We start from the raw sequence: 17,813 nt of genomic DNA, 5'->3' as shown, positions 1-17,813 counted from the left end.
ATCGCCCCTTAATAGATGGTATTTCTGTAAACAGGGAACCTAAGTTTGTTAGCTGGACGACTAAACTAATTCTTAACAGGACATAGTTTGAAACATGAATAAAAAAACCGAAAAAGGCTCCAGCTTTTACGATTTTTCAAGATATTGTCAAAATTACGATGAAAATTTGAAAAAAAATCCCCAAAAGGGACACAGCTCTTAATCAAGCTTTCCGATTATCCTGAACTTGAATTTCGGCAGAGGCATTCATTATGTACTGATCAATTCTACCCTCTGCTAAAATTTTGATATATGTATAAGTTTTTGATTAATTTGCAAAAAAGGTGCCATAACCATACCTTAACTATATAAATATCGAGACAACAATATAATTGTATCGAGATAACGATATCAATATAACGAGAAAACAATTTAATGAAATCGAAATAACGATATATATTGAGATAAGGATATATTTTTTTATAATGTCCCCAATTAGCATCCGTAGACTTCAGATTGATCCTGTCAGTGTGATGTTGACGGCTGAACACTACGCAAAATATTGCATTTTTCTCCAGATGCTATTTCCTTATCTTGAAGAAGCGGAAATTTTGGCTTGATGAGATAGACACTACACGGTTTCAATAAAACAAATATTTAGACGACCACAGGACATATCGAATTAACTCTTAGTTGACTTTGTCAACTGTTACAGATAATTATTTTGATTGATCAAATACTTTGAAAAGACAGGATACTGTTAATGGTTTTGATAAACAAAAAGAGACTGAAAGAGTGAAGACGCGAACATTATAAGTTTAATGTGAGTTGAAAAATATACACTAGTAATTTACCGATGTTCAAATTTCGTATATCTATTAAGACCAAAGAAATATAAGTAAATATGAACAACACCGGAACAAGACACTTTGTTGTGTCTCCTATGCTACAACGAATATTCGAGTTCACACATAGTCAAAATGTCGAAATCGAACTAGTTGACTGACACGATATGTTATGTGCATCAACTCACTAACGTCATGTTTTCTCAGTATTAGATCTCTAGATACCTAATACATATTCTAATCTGATATTTTACTTGTTATATAATTTTTGGTTATGACTGATTATGTATTTAGAAATGAGGGACGAAAGATACCAGAGGGACAGTCAAACACATAAATCGAAAATAAACTGACAACGCCTGGCTAAAAATGAAAGAAGACAAACAGACCAACAGACAAACAATAGAACACATCACACAACATAGAAAACTAAAGAATAAGCAACACGAACCCACCAAAAACTAGGGGTTCTCTTAGGTGCTCCGGAAAGGGTAAGCAGATCCTGCTCCAAATGTGGCACCCGTAGTGTTGCTTATGTTATAACAAATCCGGTCAATAGTCGAATTCGGTAGGTCACATTCATGAAAGATGACAGGTGCGGCTTGCATAAGAGGAGACGCTAACCCTATCGACACTTCCAGTTTCGCTCCTTTGTAGTTCTTCCGGATTTTTTTTCCGTTGGTTTGTCTTATAACATCAGTAAAACACAACTGCACTAATTGGTATCCATCCACACAACTTAAAAGGACATATAAATTTCAAATCATAAAAAGAATATTGAGAAGGAGATTGCTTAGTTCCATACCCTATAATGTGTCCTACATGATGTATACTTAACGATACATAAAGAACTTACAAGAAATAATACTTAAAACAATTACAGATCAACAAAGGGTATTATATAACACACCAATGTAAAACAGTATAACTAACACTACAAGGGACTGAGTCTTTTTATACTTTTGAATTTGTTGCCAGACTATCAAAGATCGTTTTGAATACCTCTAACTTTCAATGGAACACAAAACACCCTCGAGTTATGTTCCTGAACTAGGACATCGATATGTTTGTGTTTGTGTGTTGAATTGTCATTAGAGTAATAATAAAACTACATGTTTGCAATAAAAGTGCCAGTCCATCTTTTGTATAACCTACAGTGGCCTCGGTGGTCGAGTGTTATAAGTAGCCGAAATACTGTATCATTAGCCTGTCAACACTGAGGTCCATGTTTCGCTGAATCTTCATTGACTAGGATTGTCAGTTTTCCCTTCCAATGTCGGTGGTTATCTCTTGCCACGCCGGTTTCGTCCACCTATAAAAACTGACCGACACGAAATGAATGTTACGTTATACATCAATCAATCGTTCAATCAATGTATATCAGTGAGTTGAATACAAGATGGATTATACACACTTTATTGTTAGACAGTGGTGTGTAGAAATGTAGTGAATTACGATTTAAATACTTTTCGCATGAATTTTCCCACATTGTGCAAGTATTAAAGGTATCATTTTTGGCATTTTAACAGTCGGTAACTGAAATGAATGTATGAACTTTTTACATAACAATACATAAGTATAAACCAGGAAGTTATCAGAACATATGCAGCAGGTGACAAACAGACGTTTACTTTTGGAAGTAAGTTTTTATCTAGCGTAAGACGTTAGTTTACTGTACTATTTATTTTGTTTTATCATAGTAATTCTTTTTCATGAAATTAAAATTTTATAAGCCGTTACCCAGCGGTAAAATTATTTGAGAAAAAGATGTTGAATTAGTTTATGGTTATGGGCATACTATGGTCAATAAGGATAATAATTACCTTCTATAAAACCATGAAAATGTATATGAATGTAACGGTATATAAGTTAAAAATATATTTCTAGTCCGTATGATTTCCAATGAATTAAATCTATTACGGTACTAGCACATTCACATATAATACACACTTTGTTGCCTCTGTAACGATCATTTATATTCAAAACGTAGTTCAGGGGTTGAAGTCATAAAACTTTGATCAGTGCTCGAAGCACAAAAATCATGCTCGAAACACAAAATCCAGTATATTGATTGGTTGATCCTTGAGTCTGAGTACAAAAATCGTGCTCAAAAGTTTTAAGACCGCAAGGCCAGGTAGGATCATTAAATAACACTGTATGTTATTCACATTTTCCTTATAGGAATTAAGCAGATTAAAAACAGGTGCATCCTCAAAAGATTTAAAAGAAACTAACAGAATAGGACAGAAGGTATGTTTAGAAAAGCTCTACAGACTCATGATGTTTCATAACGTTTTTGAAACATTCCTTGACATACGTTCCATTAGATAAAAATATATATGAGGGAAAACGCTAACCATTTTACATACTTCCGGAACCTTTCTGCGTGTTAATACAGTAAAATATGTACATTGTTTGAATATAATTGGAAAATTATTCAACATCGAAATACTGATTTATTCAAAATCATACAGAATACTGTAGTTGCACAAAATTATTCAATTCCTCGGGTAACACGTTTGGTTTGGGGCTCACCTGTTTTTGCTTTTTCTGAAGGCTATTTTTGACAATGTGTCCTAAATATAAAAAAGAAGATGTGGTATGATTGCCAGTGAGACAACTCTCCACGAGATACCAAAATGACACAGAAATTAACAACTATAGGTCACCGTACGGCCTTCAACAATGAGCAAAGCCCATACCGCATAGTCAGCTATAAAAGGCTCCGAAATGACAAGGTAAACAATCCAATCGAGAAAACTAACGGCCCTATTTATTTTAAAAAATGAAAACAAATATGTAACACAACACATAAACAAACGACAATCACTGAATTACAGGCTCCTAAGGATGTTTTTATACAGTAATATCACCACTCTTGAAATGTCAAAGTTAAATGTTCTTGGTACAATCAACCCAGTACTGTTTCTGTAATGACATGATTTCAATTACTAGTACTTATTTTGATTCTATTAAAACATCGGATTATATATCAGGAAATTAACTTTTTAAAGTTGGATGGATCTCCTTTCTTCAATGTTAATTACCTGTTTTAGCAGTGGTTAGCTGCAATGCAAACGAATAAAACACGTATAGGTATGAAACGCCACAGCTGTCTTATGTGGAAGTCTGATATTACGTTATATTGTTTTGTTATTACTTGATGACAGTTTGTCTTTACATGATATGGTTTTGACATTAAGTAATGATGTTTTCAATATGGAATAGTCATTGCATAATGATATTTCGATATTACATGATATGGTTTCGTATTGACTTGATATAGTTTTGTCATTACTTAATATGGTTCTGTCATTACTCGATGTGGTTTCACCATTATTTAATGTGGTTATGTAATTAGGCAATGTGGGTTTAACATTACTTGATGTGTATGTGACATAACGTAATATAGTTGTTTCATTACATGAAGCAGTTTTGTTATTTCGTAATAATGATTTGTCTATTCTTTATATTGCTTTAACATTACGTAATGATGTTTCAAAATTTGATGATTTTGCACTACATGATGTGTTTGTTTCAGTATTTAATGTGGTCATGTCTTTCTTTGATGCGTTTATTTCATTACTACTACGAGGTAAAACCACGTGATCATTTTGGGAAAAAATATGTTCTATTTTTAAATCGATTTCAATATGTCGTTTGTGTAATGCGCTTTGGATGAGTACCTCTATCCATTAAGTTAAAGTTCAAATTAAAGTTCAAATTTTGTTCATAGTTATTTGGTATGAAAAAGGGGAACGACAGACAAAATTACTTAATGGCAGCAGTATTATAATAAGTTCGTAAATGATTCAAAGGAACACTGCGTTGTATTGGTCTTGAAGAATAACTTCTTTACAAGTTTTATAACTATTCATGGAGGTTTACAAACATCATTACGTAATGTCAAAACCATATTATGTAAAGACAAACTATCATCAAGTAATGATAAAACAACATAACGTAATATAAGAGTTACACATAAGACAGCTGTGGCGTTCCATATATAGGACTAAACACGAATACTAGTACTAGTATGTTAATCATTTTAGTTATGAGTAATCTAAATCATGTCTTTTAACAACAACACGACAATTTTAAGCTATTAACCAATATACAATCAGAAATTAACGGATTTGTACTTTCAGATTGGAGATCATGGCAAATTTTGATATTCAGGTTTCAATATCAAGATGAATAACAAAACGCTGTAAAAAGACTGACACATATAACGATATAACCGCTTCTTTTCCCTTGTTTTCAGCAATGGAAACTTTTAAAAAGATACTAAATGCTGTTGTAGTTTTACCATTCACAGCAGGGGAACCATCGGAAAACCACAATAGTATTGATAATATTCGACCTCACGACGGCAGTATCAGTGGACTTGTACTACTTTTAAGCGTGTTTGTAATTGTCATTTTGTCCATGATTGGAGCTGAATTTGTTGATCTTCAAACAGATTATTTAGTACAATATATAACAGTTCATTCATACCTATGTATTGTGATTTTTCTGGCGATTATTGTTTTTGTAAAATATTTGATTCTGTATCAACGTCAGCATTCTCAAATTACAGAAAGGATTAGACCAACATCTAACGTTAATCAAATTTTCTTGTGGATTTTTACAATTGGAAGCATTGTCTTTTCGTTTGCAAAAATTATCCGCACTATCAAATGTAAAAATCATACATATAAAGAATTCGAGAGGATGGGCTGTATGGACACCAATGGTACTTACTACACAGATTATGACAAAGTATACATCAGTTTTCAATGCACTCAGATTATCTTCTTCTTTGTTCAGTCATGTTTTGTACAAGCATTCATTCCTTTTCGCTTTACACGGTCATGGAAAAATTACTATAGTTTGTTGTTAATAGTCTTGGCTAATATTTCACAGTGGGCACATTACTTTGTCGAAATATACAAAAGGACATCTACTGACGGGCCTGGACAAAGTTGTAATAAAACCAATTATATCATTTGCCCCACTGATAATATTGTAAGCATACACATTAAGCCGTTTTTTTCGCCTATTAAAATGGAATATTTTCTGTTCTCTATGATTTTGATAGCTCAAATTTGGCCCTCTAAGCAAAATCATATACATGAAGTACGTATACAGAGATCAAATCCCGAAAGTGAATATACGCCATTACTTTCAACATCTGATGAAAGAATCGATAGATCTGGTTTTAACAGTTTAAGAACCATTTTTTGCGTTGGATTTGTTGCACTTATGATTTTTCCATGTTTCGTATTTGGTTATATTAAACTTTCTGAAGATATTGAAGAAAGTTCATATCAAACTATTCAAAATGTTAATGTAGCATACCATATATTTCTATTATGTTCTGTAACAGTCTTACTTATAATGAGTTTTTATATGATTTCACAACCATCGTCATTTTTGGAACCGTTAATGAAAACACAACATCTCCATTTTCATCACAAAATGATAATAGCAAGCTTTTTAGGATCGATTGCATATTGCTCCTCAGTAATTTTTGCTTGCATACACGAAAGAAAAGAATATTTGATAATGTGTCAGAAATTAATGACAATGATTGGTCTGTATTTTCAAGTTGTTTGTATTTTACAATTAAATAGTTATGGAAAGAAAAAGCGAAGTCTCGGCGAGTACGTATACCTTTTACTCTCTATTTTAAATCTGTACTTCTGGATTGATGATAGTATTTTTGAAGCTACATCTATTTACGATAAGAAAATATTGCAAAGTGTATATAGCATAACAACACAGAAACTCATTTCTCATTGTTTGTTCCCTTTCTTTGTTTTTTTTAGATTTAAATCTTTCATATCATTTTATAATATTTTTCGACAAAATCCAGATAACGACATGCCCCAACAAAACGAGACCATTTAGTTTATTTTGAGCGAGGAAATACTGCATCTGTCTATAGCAACTAAATTCATGTGTATTATAAACATATATGTTCATTCGTTTGAAATAAAATTAAAAAAGAAATTTACTTATGTGTTGTTTTTCTATTGTGTTTAATTATTGAAACAAGTATGGACATTGATCAGTGTGGATAGTAATTGATTGCTTACAGTTAGCATGTTTGACAAACATTTCAGTAGCTTACGTATGCTGGTTCCACCAACCAGATGTTTAATGATATGTTATAAATCTATTTTGTAAGGTTCTATGTTAAATTGTGTCCAACAGATTTATTGAGAGCCAAATTGGATTTCAGATTAGTACAATGTAGCAAAAGCTGAAATCTAGCATGGTGTCATAAAATTTCAATATTTGGTATTAAAGTAAATCAACGAAAATACAGAACTATAAGAAAATTCTAAACAGAAAGTCCATAAGCAAATGGAAAAATTTCAAACTCAAACACATCGAAAAAATGGGAACAACTGTAATATTTCTGACATGGTACTGACATTTTCATATGTAAAAAATGGTTGAATAAGCCTGGTTTTATAGCTAGCTAAACATCCCACTTGTATGAAAGAGGGGCGAAAGATACCAGAGGGACAGTAAAATTCATAGATCGAAAATAAACAGATAAAGCCATGGCTAAAATTGAAAAAGACAAACAGAAAAATAATAGTTTACATTACACAACATAGAAAACTAAAGACTAAGAAATACGAACCCCACCAAAAACTAGGGGTGGTCTCAGGTGATCCAGAACAATAAGCAGATCCTGCTCAAACATCCTGAACAAAACAAAATAGGTAAGCATGTCAATAAAAGGGGTACAGTAGTCCACATTGTGTTATAATCTTAATCAATATAGAAACAAACAAATATGTCAACTAAGAAAAAAACTTAGCAAAAATAAAAGACAAATATTTTTTTCAGATTCCCCCCCCATCTTTTCTATAATATACTTCACATAATTATCAATGAAATATAAGATTCAGTCTATTACAGATAAAAGTTACCAGTCTTTTTATATGTCTAATATGTGTCCAATTATGTGTGAATTTGGATATATTAGAAGTGCATTTGATCCTTCGATGCATGCAATTTTTCTTACAAATGACAAATTATAGTGATATTAAAACCCTCTACAACAACAACAACAACAACAACAAAAAACAATCCCTCCCCAAAAAATAAACGAACAAATAAGCATAAAATTGGAGTCACATTTTATTGTTACGTTTACTTTTATTCGTCGTTTGTTTCGACTTTTGCATCTTCTAACTTCATTCTAATAAAAACTGTCGAAAAGTGCAAATTGGTTTATTACGTCATTTAATCTTCTACTTCCTTGTTGATGAAAAGCTCGAGAGAAAATTTTATTTCTTACCCTAGATATGGATCATATAATTATATTGTTGTTCGTGTATCACTTTGAAATTTTACAATTTTCGTATTATTTTATTTTATGTGGTACTAGTATGACTTGAAGTTGTTACTTTCATTAAAATAATGCATGAAAAGTATAAAATAACAACATTTGATTTTTTACGGTTACTTGTAGGATCATATTTCAAAAAGAAGTCCTCATTTAAATTTTGGAAACCCAGTATGAACAAGAAGTAATTGTAACAGGATGCTGTTACGAAGTCTCCCAAACAAAGCTCCCATAACTCGCCATTTATATGGTCTCATGTTCATTTGATTTGATTTTTTGTCCAATACAAGAATATATATGGCTTACGGGTGGGGATGTTGACCGTTTACAAGTTTTCAAACAAGAGGGGTGGAGTGACCCCCTCGGGACTTTCCTTTTATTTCATTTCATTTGTTTTATTGTCCCCTACAAGAATAAATATGGTTTAGGGGTGGGGATCTGGACCATTTACAAGATAATAGCACATTCTCAAATTGAACGGGGTGGGGGCAACCCCAAGGAACTTCCCTTTAATTTCATTTGATTAGCTTTATTGTCCATAGAAGTATATATATGGTTTAGGGGTGGGGATGTTGACCGTTTACAAGTTTTCAAACAAGTGGGGGTGGGGTGACTCCCTCGGAACTTCCCTTTTATTTTATTTCATTTGTTTTATTGTCCCTTACAAGAATATATATGATTTAAGGGTGGGGATCTGGACCGTTTACGAGATAATAGTACATTCTCAAATTGAACGGGGTGGGGGTGACCCCCAGGAACTTCGATTTAACTTCATTTAATTAGTTTTATTGTCCCATACAAGAATAGATATGATTTAGGGGTGGGGATGTTGACCGTTTACAAGATAATAGTACATTCTCAAATTGAACGGGGTGGGGATGACCCCCGGGACTTCCCTTTAATTTCATTTGATTTGTTTTATCGTCCCATTCAAAAATATATATGGTATAGGGTGGGGATCTGGACCGTTTACAAGATAATAGTACATTCTGAAATTGAACGGGGTGGGGGTGACCCCCAGGAACTTCCATTGAACTTCATTTGATTAGTTTTATTGTTACATACAAGAATAGATACTGTATGGTTTAGGGATGGGGATGTTGACCGTTTACAAGTTTTCAAACAAGAGGGGGTGAGGTGAGCCCCTAGGGACATCACTTTTATTTTATTTCATTTGTTTTATTGTCCCCTACAAGAATATATATGGTTTAGGGGTGGGGATCTGGACTGTTTACAAGATAATAGCACATTATCAAATTGAACGGGATTGGGATGACCCCCGGGGACTTCCCTTTAATTACATTTGATTTGTTTTATCGTCCCATTCAAGAATATATATGGTTTAGGAGTGGGGATCTGGACCGTTTACAAGATAAAAGCATATTCTCAAATTGAAGGGGGTGGGGGTGACCCCCAGGAACTCCCCTATATTTCATGTGATTTGTTTTATTGTCCTATAATCATTTCTGAAGACTGCATGTATCTATCACTTACAGTTTTCAAGTTATATTCATTTGAAAATTTTAGAAAATAAAATCCCATAGGGTTCTATAGTAAATCCCTCCCTCCTTTCTACCCCTAAAAATACCCCTTAATAGACCCCAATGCACAAACGAAACAGTGATGGCTCAACTAAACATGTTAGTCTAACATATTGTAAAATCCTAAGTAAATCTGACAAGCCGTTTAGGAGAACCGCTGCGGACAAGTTCATTTTTAAAGAAGAAGAAGAAGAAGAAGAAGAAGAAGAAGAAGAGGAAGAAGAGGAAGAAGAATAATAAAAATTAAAAACCAATTGTTCAGAGAACAATTGAAGGTCTTTCCACTAGTAAAGATCTATTTTGATATTGAAATATAAAAAAAATCAGTTTAAAATGTTAGTTCCTATGGCTTTGTGATGTATTAATATGAATTTAAAGCAAAGGTCAAAATCTAGAACGTCCTATTAGCCTACGACCTTGACCTCAATTTCAAGATCACAAACCAAGGCCCTTAAATCAAAAGACCCTAGGTCTTTAATATGTTTGGTTAATGAGTAATATCAATTTACGCGTAATTCTAAATGTAAGATGGGCAAAAACTCCCATTTATTGTCTGCGCACCCTTTCAATCAAAATATACAAGTAAGGACATGTCGCAAATAGCAATTTATGAAAAATTATTTGTCGAAATGTCATACGGTATTTGAAAATAAGAGAAAATAAGCATAAATCAAAATTTAGAATGTGACCTTATTTTCATTTTTTGGTACCAAGGACCTCAAATCTAAAGACCCTAGGTCTCAAGACGGTCTCTAGTTATCGATTCATCAAAATTCTCTGCTTGATTTTATAACAGCTACACATTTGCATAAACCGCTCAAATAAATGAGAGGTCATATAAAAAATTAACAAACCAGTGCAAGAAATTGACAAATCTCTGTCTAGCTTATAGTAAAACAGCAAGAAGACAAAAATTTAAATTACCACAGAATTTTCAAACTATTGCTGAATCAATTTAGTTTATAAGTATTAAATATGATAAAGCAAATAATCCGAGGATTACATACATCAATTAATGTTAATAAACATACAGAGAGAGTGAAGAAGAAACACATAAATGAGTAAAAATTAAAAAGCAAGTTGAAAAATAATGACTACTTTATTAAAGTTAAAATCTCGTAAATCATTTCACAAAAAAGAAATTTAGATTACTAACAAAAACCGTGGGAATCGCATTTGTACTGCTGATTAGGAATGCTTTGAAAAGTGTATAATATGGCTAGCTCTAAATTGTATTCAGTCTAGAAATATATAAAATTAGTTAAATAGAGACTTGAATTTGAATAACACATTCTGCTGAATACCACAAACTTTTAAATACTAGAACACAATAACCCTATAACAATGTTCCCGATTTTGGACAGGTGTATGATATGGCTGTTTTTGTTTGTGTGTGTTGGGGAGGGGGGGGGGGCGGTCAATTTACGTAGATTTTGAATAAATTGTAAGTCAGTCATTTGTATACTTTTCATAAGTAAAGCATACATATGGCTGATTTGAATTTAAATTGTGTAACATCAGCAGAATTATAATGTTTCAAGATGCAACAATTACATTTTCACATTAATTTTCCCAAATTGATCAGGTGTGTCGGGTATTATTTTGACATATTTTACTCTGCCTGTAACTGAGATGCATGGATTGACTTTCTATAAAAACAAGCATAATTTACCTGGACGATGTCAGAACACATATAGCAGGTGACAAAAAGACACATCATTTTCTTTTGGAACTAAAGTTTGTGTTCAGCAATGGAATCCTTTGCAAAGTTTTTAAATACTGCCATAGTCCTACTACTAACAGCAGGCGGATCATTAAAAAAACCATCATTCAAGTGAAAACATTCGACCTCATGATGGTAGTATTAGTGGACTTGTACTTCTTTCAAGTGTTTTACTTATATCTGTTCTTTATATGTTCGGAGTTCAGTTTGTAGATAAAGACAAGGACGAGACAATGACAAATCATCTAATTTATTTATATCTTTGTGTCGTAATTTTCTTACCTATAGTCGTATGTGTCGTACACTTGATTATCGAATATCGATGGAGACAGGCAAGTTTTTCATCAACGTCGTTAAATGAAAAAAAAAACAACCTCAAAAGTGAAATTTGTATTTCTGTGGATTTTTACATTTGGGAGCATTCTGTTTTCCCTTGCTAAAATAATTTGCACAATTTGCTGTCACGAGGACTTATTCGACGAGCACAAGCAAATAGGTTGTATAGACAAAAATGCCACATGCGACAAAAGCCATGAGGTAGCGACAGTTAGTTTTCACTGCTTGCAAATAGTATTTTATATTGTACATTCTTGGTTTTTACAAGTTTGCATTCGTTCCTTTTTTAAATGCTCGTGGAAGATTTAGTACAGCTTGTTGTTAATAGTACTAGCGAATAGTTCACAATGGGCTCATTATTTTGCTGAAGTATACAAAGTCACAAACTCTGAAAGCAATGGTATGCATTGTCTAATAAAAACAAATGCCATCCAAAAAGTGTTTTTTAGACTTTATCAAGCCATATGCAACGCCAGCAGAGATGGAATACTTTCTACTCTCAATGATTTTTATTGCTGAACTTTGGCCATCAAATGACAATAAAACACCATCTAGCAGACTTGGACCACATCTCACAAATGTAAATACTCCCTTACTCACCCCTTCGAGTTCATTATTACCAATTACGGATTCAGAGAAATTTTCACATGAAGTCTCAGGGGGAAACAGAACTAAATACCTTTCCTTCCTTGTTTTGTGCATCGTTTTTGGAGTTGTGGTAGTTTTACCGAGTTATATTTTAGGATATTGTAGGTACAAATCCAAATGTACAGACAAGGCTAGTGTGGCTTACGATACCTTTTTATCATTTGTAATAATTCTATTAATTGTTATTTTTCATAGGTTTACTAACGCGTGATACGGTGCTTTTTGTCCGCAATTTGCTTTTTGTTCGCTTTTGCTTTTTGTCCGATAATTTTGCTTTTTGTCCGACACTTTTGCTTTTTGTCCGTTGCCTTTTGTCCGTTTCGCTTTTTGTCCGATAATTTCGCTTTTTGTCCGACACTTTTGCTTTTTGTCCGTTTTGCTTTTTGTCCGATAATTTTGCTTTTTGTCCGACACTTCTGCTTTTTGTACGTTGCTTTTTGTCCGTTTTGCCTTTTTAGCTCACCTGGACCAGAGGGTTAAGCGAGTTTTTTTCATCACTTGGCATCCGTCGTCGTCGATAACTTTCAGAAAATCTGAAACTGATGGCAAAATTAAAGCAAATATGGCCACAATCATCATTAGGGTGTGTAGTTTCAAAAAAGGTATCCGATGACCCCGCCCAAAAATCAAGATGGCCACCATGTCTCAAAATAGAACATTGTGGTAAAATGAAGATTTCAGCTTATATCTCTGAAACTAAAGCATTTAGTTCTGGGATAAAAATATTCATCAAATCATAATCTATAGCCCGAGATTTTTCAGTTACATTAGACAACGCGTTTTGGGGTAGCTGCCCCTGATATTTTAATTTTAAGGTAAATTAGCATTTTTTAGTTTTAGTTTGATTGAAATTTTATTTCAAAGTCGTTATCACGAGTAAGCTTACTTGTTAAATAACGACTTAAACTAACAACACAGCTTACTTGTTTTAACGACTTAACCAACTCGTTTAAACCACTTGACTAACTTGTTTACTTAAAAACTACTTATTGTAAATACACAATTTTTATGTGATGTTTGATAATAATATAATGATTAAATTTGTTGCTATTAGATAATAAATAAAATTGAGAATGGAAATGGGGAATGAGTCAAAGCGACAACAACCCGACCATAGAGCAGACAACAGCCGAAGGCCACCAATGGGTCTTCAATGTAGCGAGAAACTCCCGCACCCGGAGGCGTCCTTCAGCTCCCTAAACAAACATGTATACTAGTTCAGTGATAATGGACGTTATACTTAACTCTGAATTATACAAAGAAATTAAAATTAAAAAGGATACTATACTAACAAAAGCCAGGGGCTCCTGACTTGGGACAGGCGCAAAATTGCAAAGACCCTATAAGTGAATCAATATTAAAGCCAAAATATGCAATCTTTAATGACCTGGCAACAGTATCGTAACTATATCCCTTCTAAATAAGTCTGTTTAAAGGTTTTGTTAGCTTTTGAGGTGAATACTGACATTTTTGTGCTTTGTAAAGAATATTACCATAAAAGATTGGATGTGAAATACCTGAACGTATAAGATATCTGCATGTTGAGTTATATTTACGAATTATTTCCTTGTACCGATGACAAATTAAGTAAATGTTTTGACTAGTTTGTGATATCGAAAACCCTGGTGTAATAATTTTTTAGTAGTACATAAATTTCTCTCGCTAAAATCTAATACGTTGTTTTATACACGAGCGAATCGTACAAGTTGAGATATATAAACACCATAAGATGGTGACAAGGGAACGTCACCATCTAAAAATGGATAATTAACGATAGGAAATGAAAAATCATCTCTTTTATCATAAATTTTTGTATTAAGCTTCCCGTTAATGATATAGATATCAAGATCGAGGAAAGGACAGTGGTCATTGTTACATGTAGTATTAGCTATGTTTAAACTAAGTTTAACAGGATAAATTTCTTTAGTATACACACTGAAGTCGTCATTATTGAGAGCCAATATATCATCCAAAAATTTAAAAGTATTGTTAAATTTTTGTTTCAAATGTTGTTTCGATGGATCTTTGCTGGTTAAGGTCATAGTTTGTAACTCATAACAATACAAAAACAGGTCCGCAATAAATGGTGCACAGTTATTTCCCATTGGAATTCCAATAACTTGACGATATACGGAATCTCCAAAGTGAGCAAAATTGTTATCAAGTAAAAATTCAAGCGCAAATATAGTATCAAAGCATGTCCGATTGACATAGTTCATTTGTTTGTTGCTACTAAAAAATGACCGAAAAGAGTTTGAACATATGTATTGGCATTCTGACTTTTTAAATGCCCAATTAATTAGGGATGTGATTTTTTTTTCTTAATATGAATATGAGACAAAGTGGTTTATAGAGTAGAAAAATCATAACTTTGAACAGATTCAAAATCACCAATATATGCATGCAATTTATCAAGTACTTCCAACGAGTTTTTGACACTCCAAAAGTAATTAATTCCACTATTTTCAAAGGCCTTATTTGAATAATTTATTATCAGGTTTTTGATTGTACCAAGTGTACCTGTAAGTAGAATAGACAATTTAGTAATGCAACAATGGCTTGAAGATGAAATAAATATATACTTGCAATGTGTTTTGTGTAGCTTCGGAAGCCAGTACATAGTTGGGACTTTCATTGTATTTGGTTCTGCTTGTAAAGATGTTGCTAAAAGTTTGTGTTTGTTACAGATGTCGTTTACTGAAAATGAAGTCAGTTGGAATGTTAGTGAATTCGTGATTTCCTTTTGCAGAACCTCAATGTAAAATTTACGTCAAACAATAATGATGTTAATAGTAGCTATATCAGCCGGGACAAAAACAAATTCCTTGGCTAGTTCATTTAGTTTAAGCATGGATTTCTGGCGAAAACATTTATAACGGCCGAATTTAAAGTTTTGTCTTGGTTAATAGAAGAAATTTTCATCATAAAATTGAAACGCATGCGGAAAAACGCACAAACGCATAATATTAGTTATCTTGGTGTAATCAGGGGTGTACAGAATTTTACACCGTTGTTGAAAATTCATACACCCTGAGGCGCAGCCGAATGGGTGTATGAATTTTCAACAACGGTGTAAAATTCCGTACACCCCTGATTACACCAAGATAACGAATTTATTTCTTATGAACATTTCCTTAACTCATTTTGAAACCAGGATGTAAAATTGAAAAAATGGTAATGAAAAATTTACAGTGTAACTTTTTTTCAATGTCTATGTTGCTGCGCATTGTAAAATACTTTTTACTTAATTTTTGGAAAAAATCAGAAAAATTTTGTGTTCTTTGAGTTTTCCGGAAAAAAATTTTTTTTAAATATTTTTTATTTAAAATTTTTTGAATTTTTTTTTTTTTTTTTTTTAAATTTTTAACATTTTATTTTGATTATTTTTTTTTTTTTTTTTTTTTTTTATTTTTTAAAAAAATTTTTTCTTGGCAAGAAAAAGTAAAAAATTCTGAAATTTTTGGCCAAATTTTATTTATCCCGGGGTGAACCAGGGTGGGGTGTTATTTACACCGGGATAATTAACCAATCAGATTGCAGTATTTTTGCTGCATAAGAAATAATATTAGTTATCTTGGTGTAATCAGGGGTGTACAGAATTTTACACCGTTGTTGAAAATTCATACACCCTGAGGCGCAGCCGAATGGGTGTATGAATTTTCAACAACGGTGTAAAATTCCGTACACCCCTGATTACACCAAGATAACGAATTTATTTCTTATGAACATTTCCTTAACTCATTTTGAAACCAGGATGTAAAATTGAAAAAATGGTAATGAAAAATTTACAGTGTAACTTTTTTTCAATGTCTATGTTGCTGCGCATTGTAAAATACTTTTTACTTAATTTTTGGAAAAAATCAGAAAAATTTTGTGTTCTTTGAGTTTTCCGGAAAAAAAATTTTTTTAAATATTTTTTATTTAAAATTTTTTGAATTTTTTTTTTTTTTTTTTTTAAATTTTTAACATTTTATTTTGATTATTTTTTTTTTTTTTTTTTTTTTATTTTTTAAAAAAATTTTTTCTTGGCAAGAAAAAGTAAAAAATTCTGAAATTTTTGGCCAAATTTTATTTATCCCGGGGTGAACCAGGGTGGGGTGTTATTTACACCGGGGTAATTAACCAATCAGATTGCAGTATTTTTGCTGCATAAGAAATAAAGATGTTTATTCAGGACAATAACTTATATCTAAAAATAACAGCAGAAATATATACTGAGTGCCAATGAAAACGCAACACTTGTAAATTTCAAATATTTTAAAATATATAATTATTTTTTTTTAAATGATTACCTATATCGGTTAGAAAATGAATCGTCAGACTTCTTTTGACAACTTTACGCTTGAATGATTTTAGAAAAAAAGTTACGTGCTCGGTTACAAAAAAGTGGGATGAGTCGAGTGCACCGCTATTTAACGCACGAGTGATTTTCTCATTGTGTGTTTTTGAAAGCCTCGCTTAAGAATTGAACTTTCCCATCCTTTTTTGTTAGCCACTGCAATAAACTAAGCCGTAGATGCCAAGACTTTTAGACAACCAGAGACATGAAGTTTGGGGCATGGTGCAAGGAGACATTTCAAGTCGTGAAATTGCACGCAGAATGCATTGTTCAGCCTCAACAATTACCAGACTTATCAAAAGATTCAACCAAACTGGGTCTTTGAATGATAGACCACGTCCCGGAAGACAGAGAGCAACTACTGCCCAACAGGACCGATACATTCGTCTTCAGCATCTGCGAGATCGGTTCCGTACGGCTGTCCAACCAGCACGGGAGACTGTCGGCGTCCATAGGAAACAAATTGGAACAAACACGGTAAGACGCCGTTTGCGCAGCAGTGGATTGAGGGCACGGAGGCCTTTCCGTGGTAACATGCTGACAGCAGTACAACGCCAAAATCGGTTAAGATGGTCACACAGGCAATGGACAACTGTCTTATGGACGGACGAATCAAGATTTCATCTTCGCCGTAGTGATGGACGAACTCGTGTGTGGAGACGAAGAGGAGAACGCTATGCAAATTCGTTTATTTCTTATGCAGCAAAAATACTGCAATCTGATTGGTTAATTACCCCGGTGTAAATAACACCCCACCCTGGTTCACCCCGGGATAAATAAAATTTGGCCAAAAATTTCAGAATTTTTTACTTTTTCTTGCCAAGAAAAATTTTTTTTAAAAAATAAAAAAAAATAAAAAAATAATCAAAATAAAATGTTAAAAATTTAAAAAAAAAAAAAAAAAAAAATTCAAAAAATTTTAAATAAAAAATATTTAAAAAAATTTTTTTTCCGGAAAACTCAAAGAACACAAAATTTTTCTGATTTTTTCCAAAAATTAAGTAAAAAGTATTTTACCAGGTTCAACCCACCACTTTTATTCCCCTTTAAAAGT

At 32.7% G+C, this 17,813-nt stretch overlaps 1 protein-coding gene across 1 annotated transcript; it reads left to right on the top strand.

Moving 5' to 3' along the window:
• The first annotated feature begins 2,265 nt into the window (after positions 1-2,265).
• On the top strand, positions 2,266-6,822 carry LOC143062952 (uncharacterized). The gene is made up of 3 exons (XM_076234812.1): positions 2,266-2,463; positions 3,006-3,074; positions 5,089-6,822. Exon 3 carries the CDS (start codon positions 5,091-5,093, stop codon positions 6,714-6,716), a length of 1,626 nt encoding a protein of 541 aa, XP_076090927.1. The 5' UTR covers positions 2,266-2,463; positions 3,006-3,074; positions 5,089-5,090; the 3' UTR covers positions 6,717-6,822.
• Positions 6,823-17,813: the final 10,991 nt, after the last annotated feature.

The sequence above is a fragment of the Mytilus galloprovincialis genome, chromosome 2 (assembly GCF_965363235.1).
Source record: "Mytilus galloprovincialis chromosome 2, xbMytGall1.hap1.1, whole genome shotgun sequence".
In the NCBI taxonomy this organism is placed as follows: domain Eukaryota; kingdom Metazoa; phylum Mollusca; class Bivalvia; order Mytilida; family Mytilidae; genus Mytilus; species Mytilus galloprovincialis.
This window is presented reverse-complemented; position numbering and strand designations above follow the sequence as displayed.

Excerpts from the sequence above, each read along its gene's own strand:
- LOC143062952 (XM_076234812.1), top strand. The coding sequence starts at position 5,091 with ATGGAAACTTTTAAAAAGATACTAAATGCTGTTGTAGTTTTACCATTC.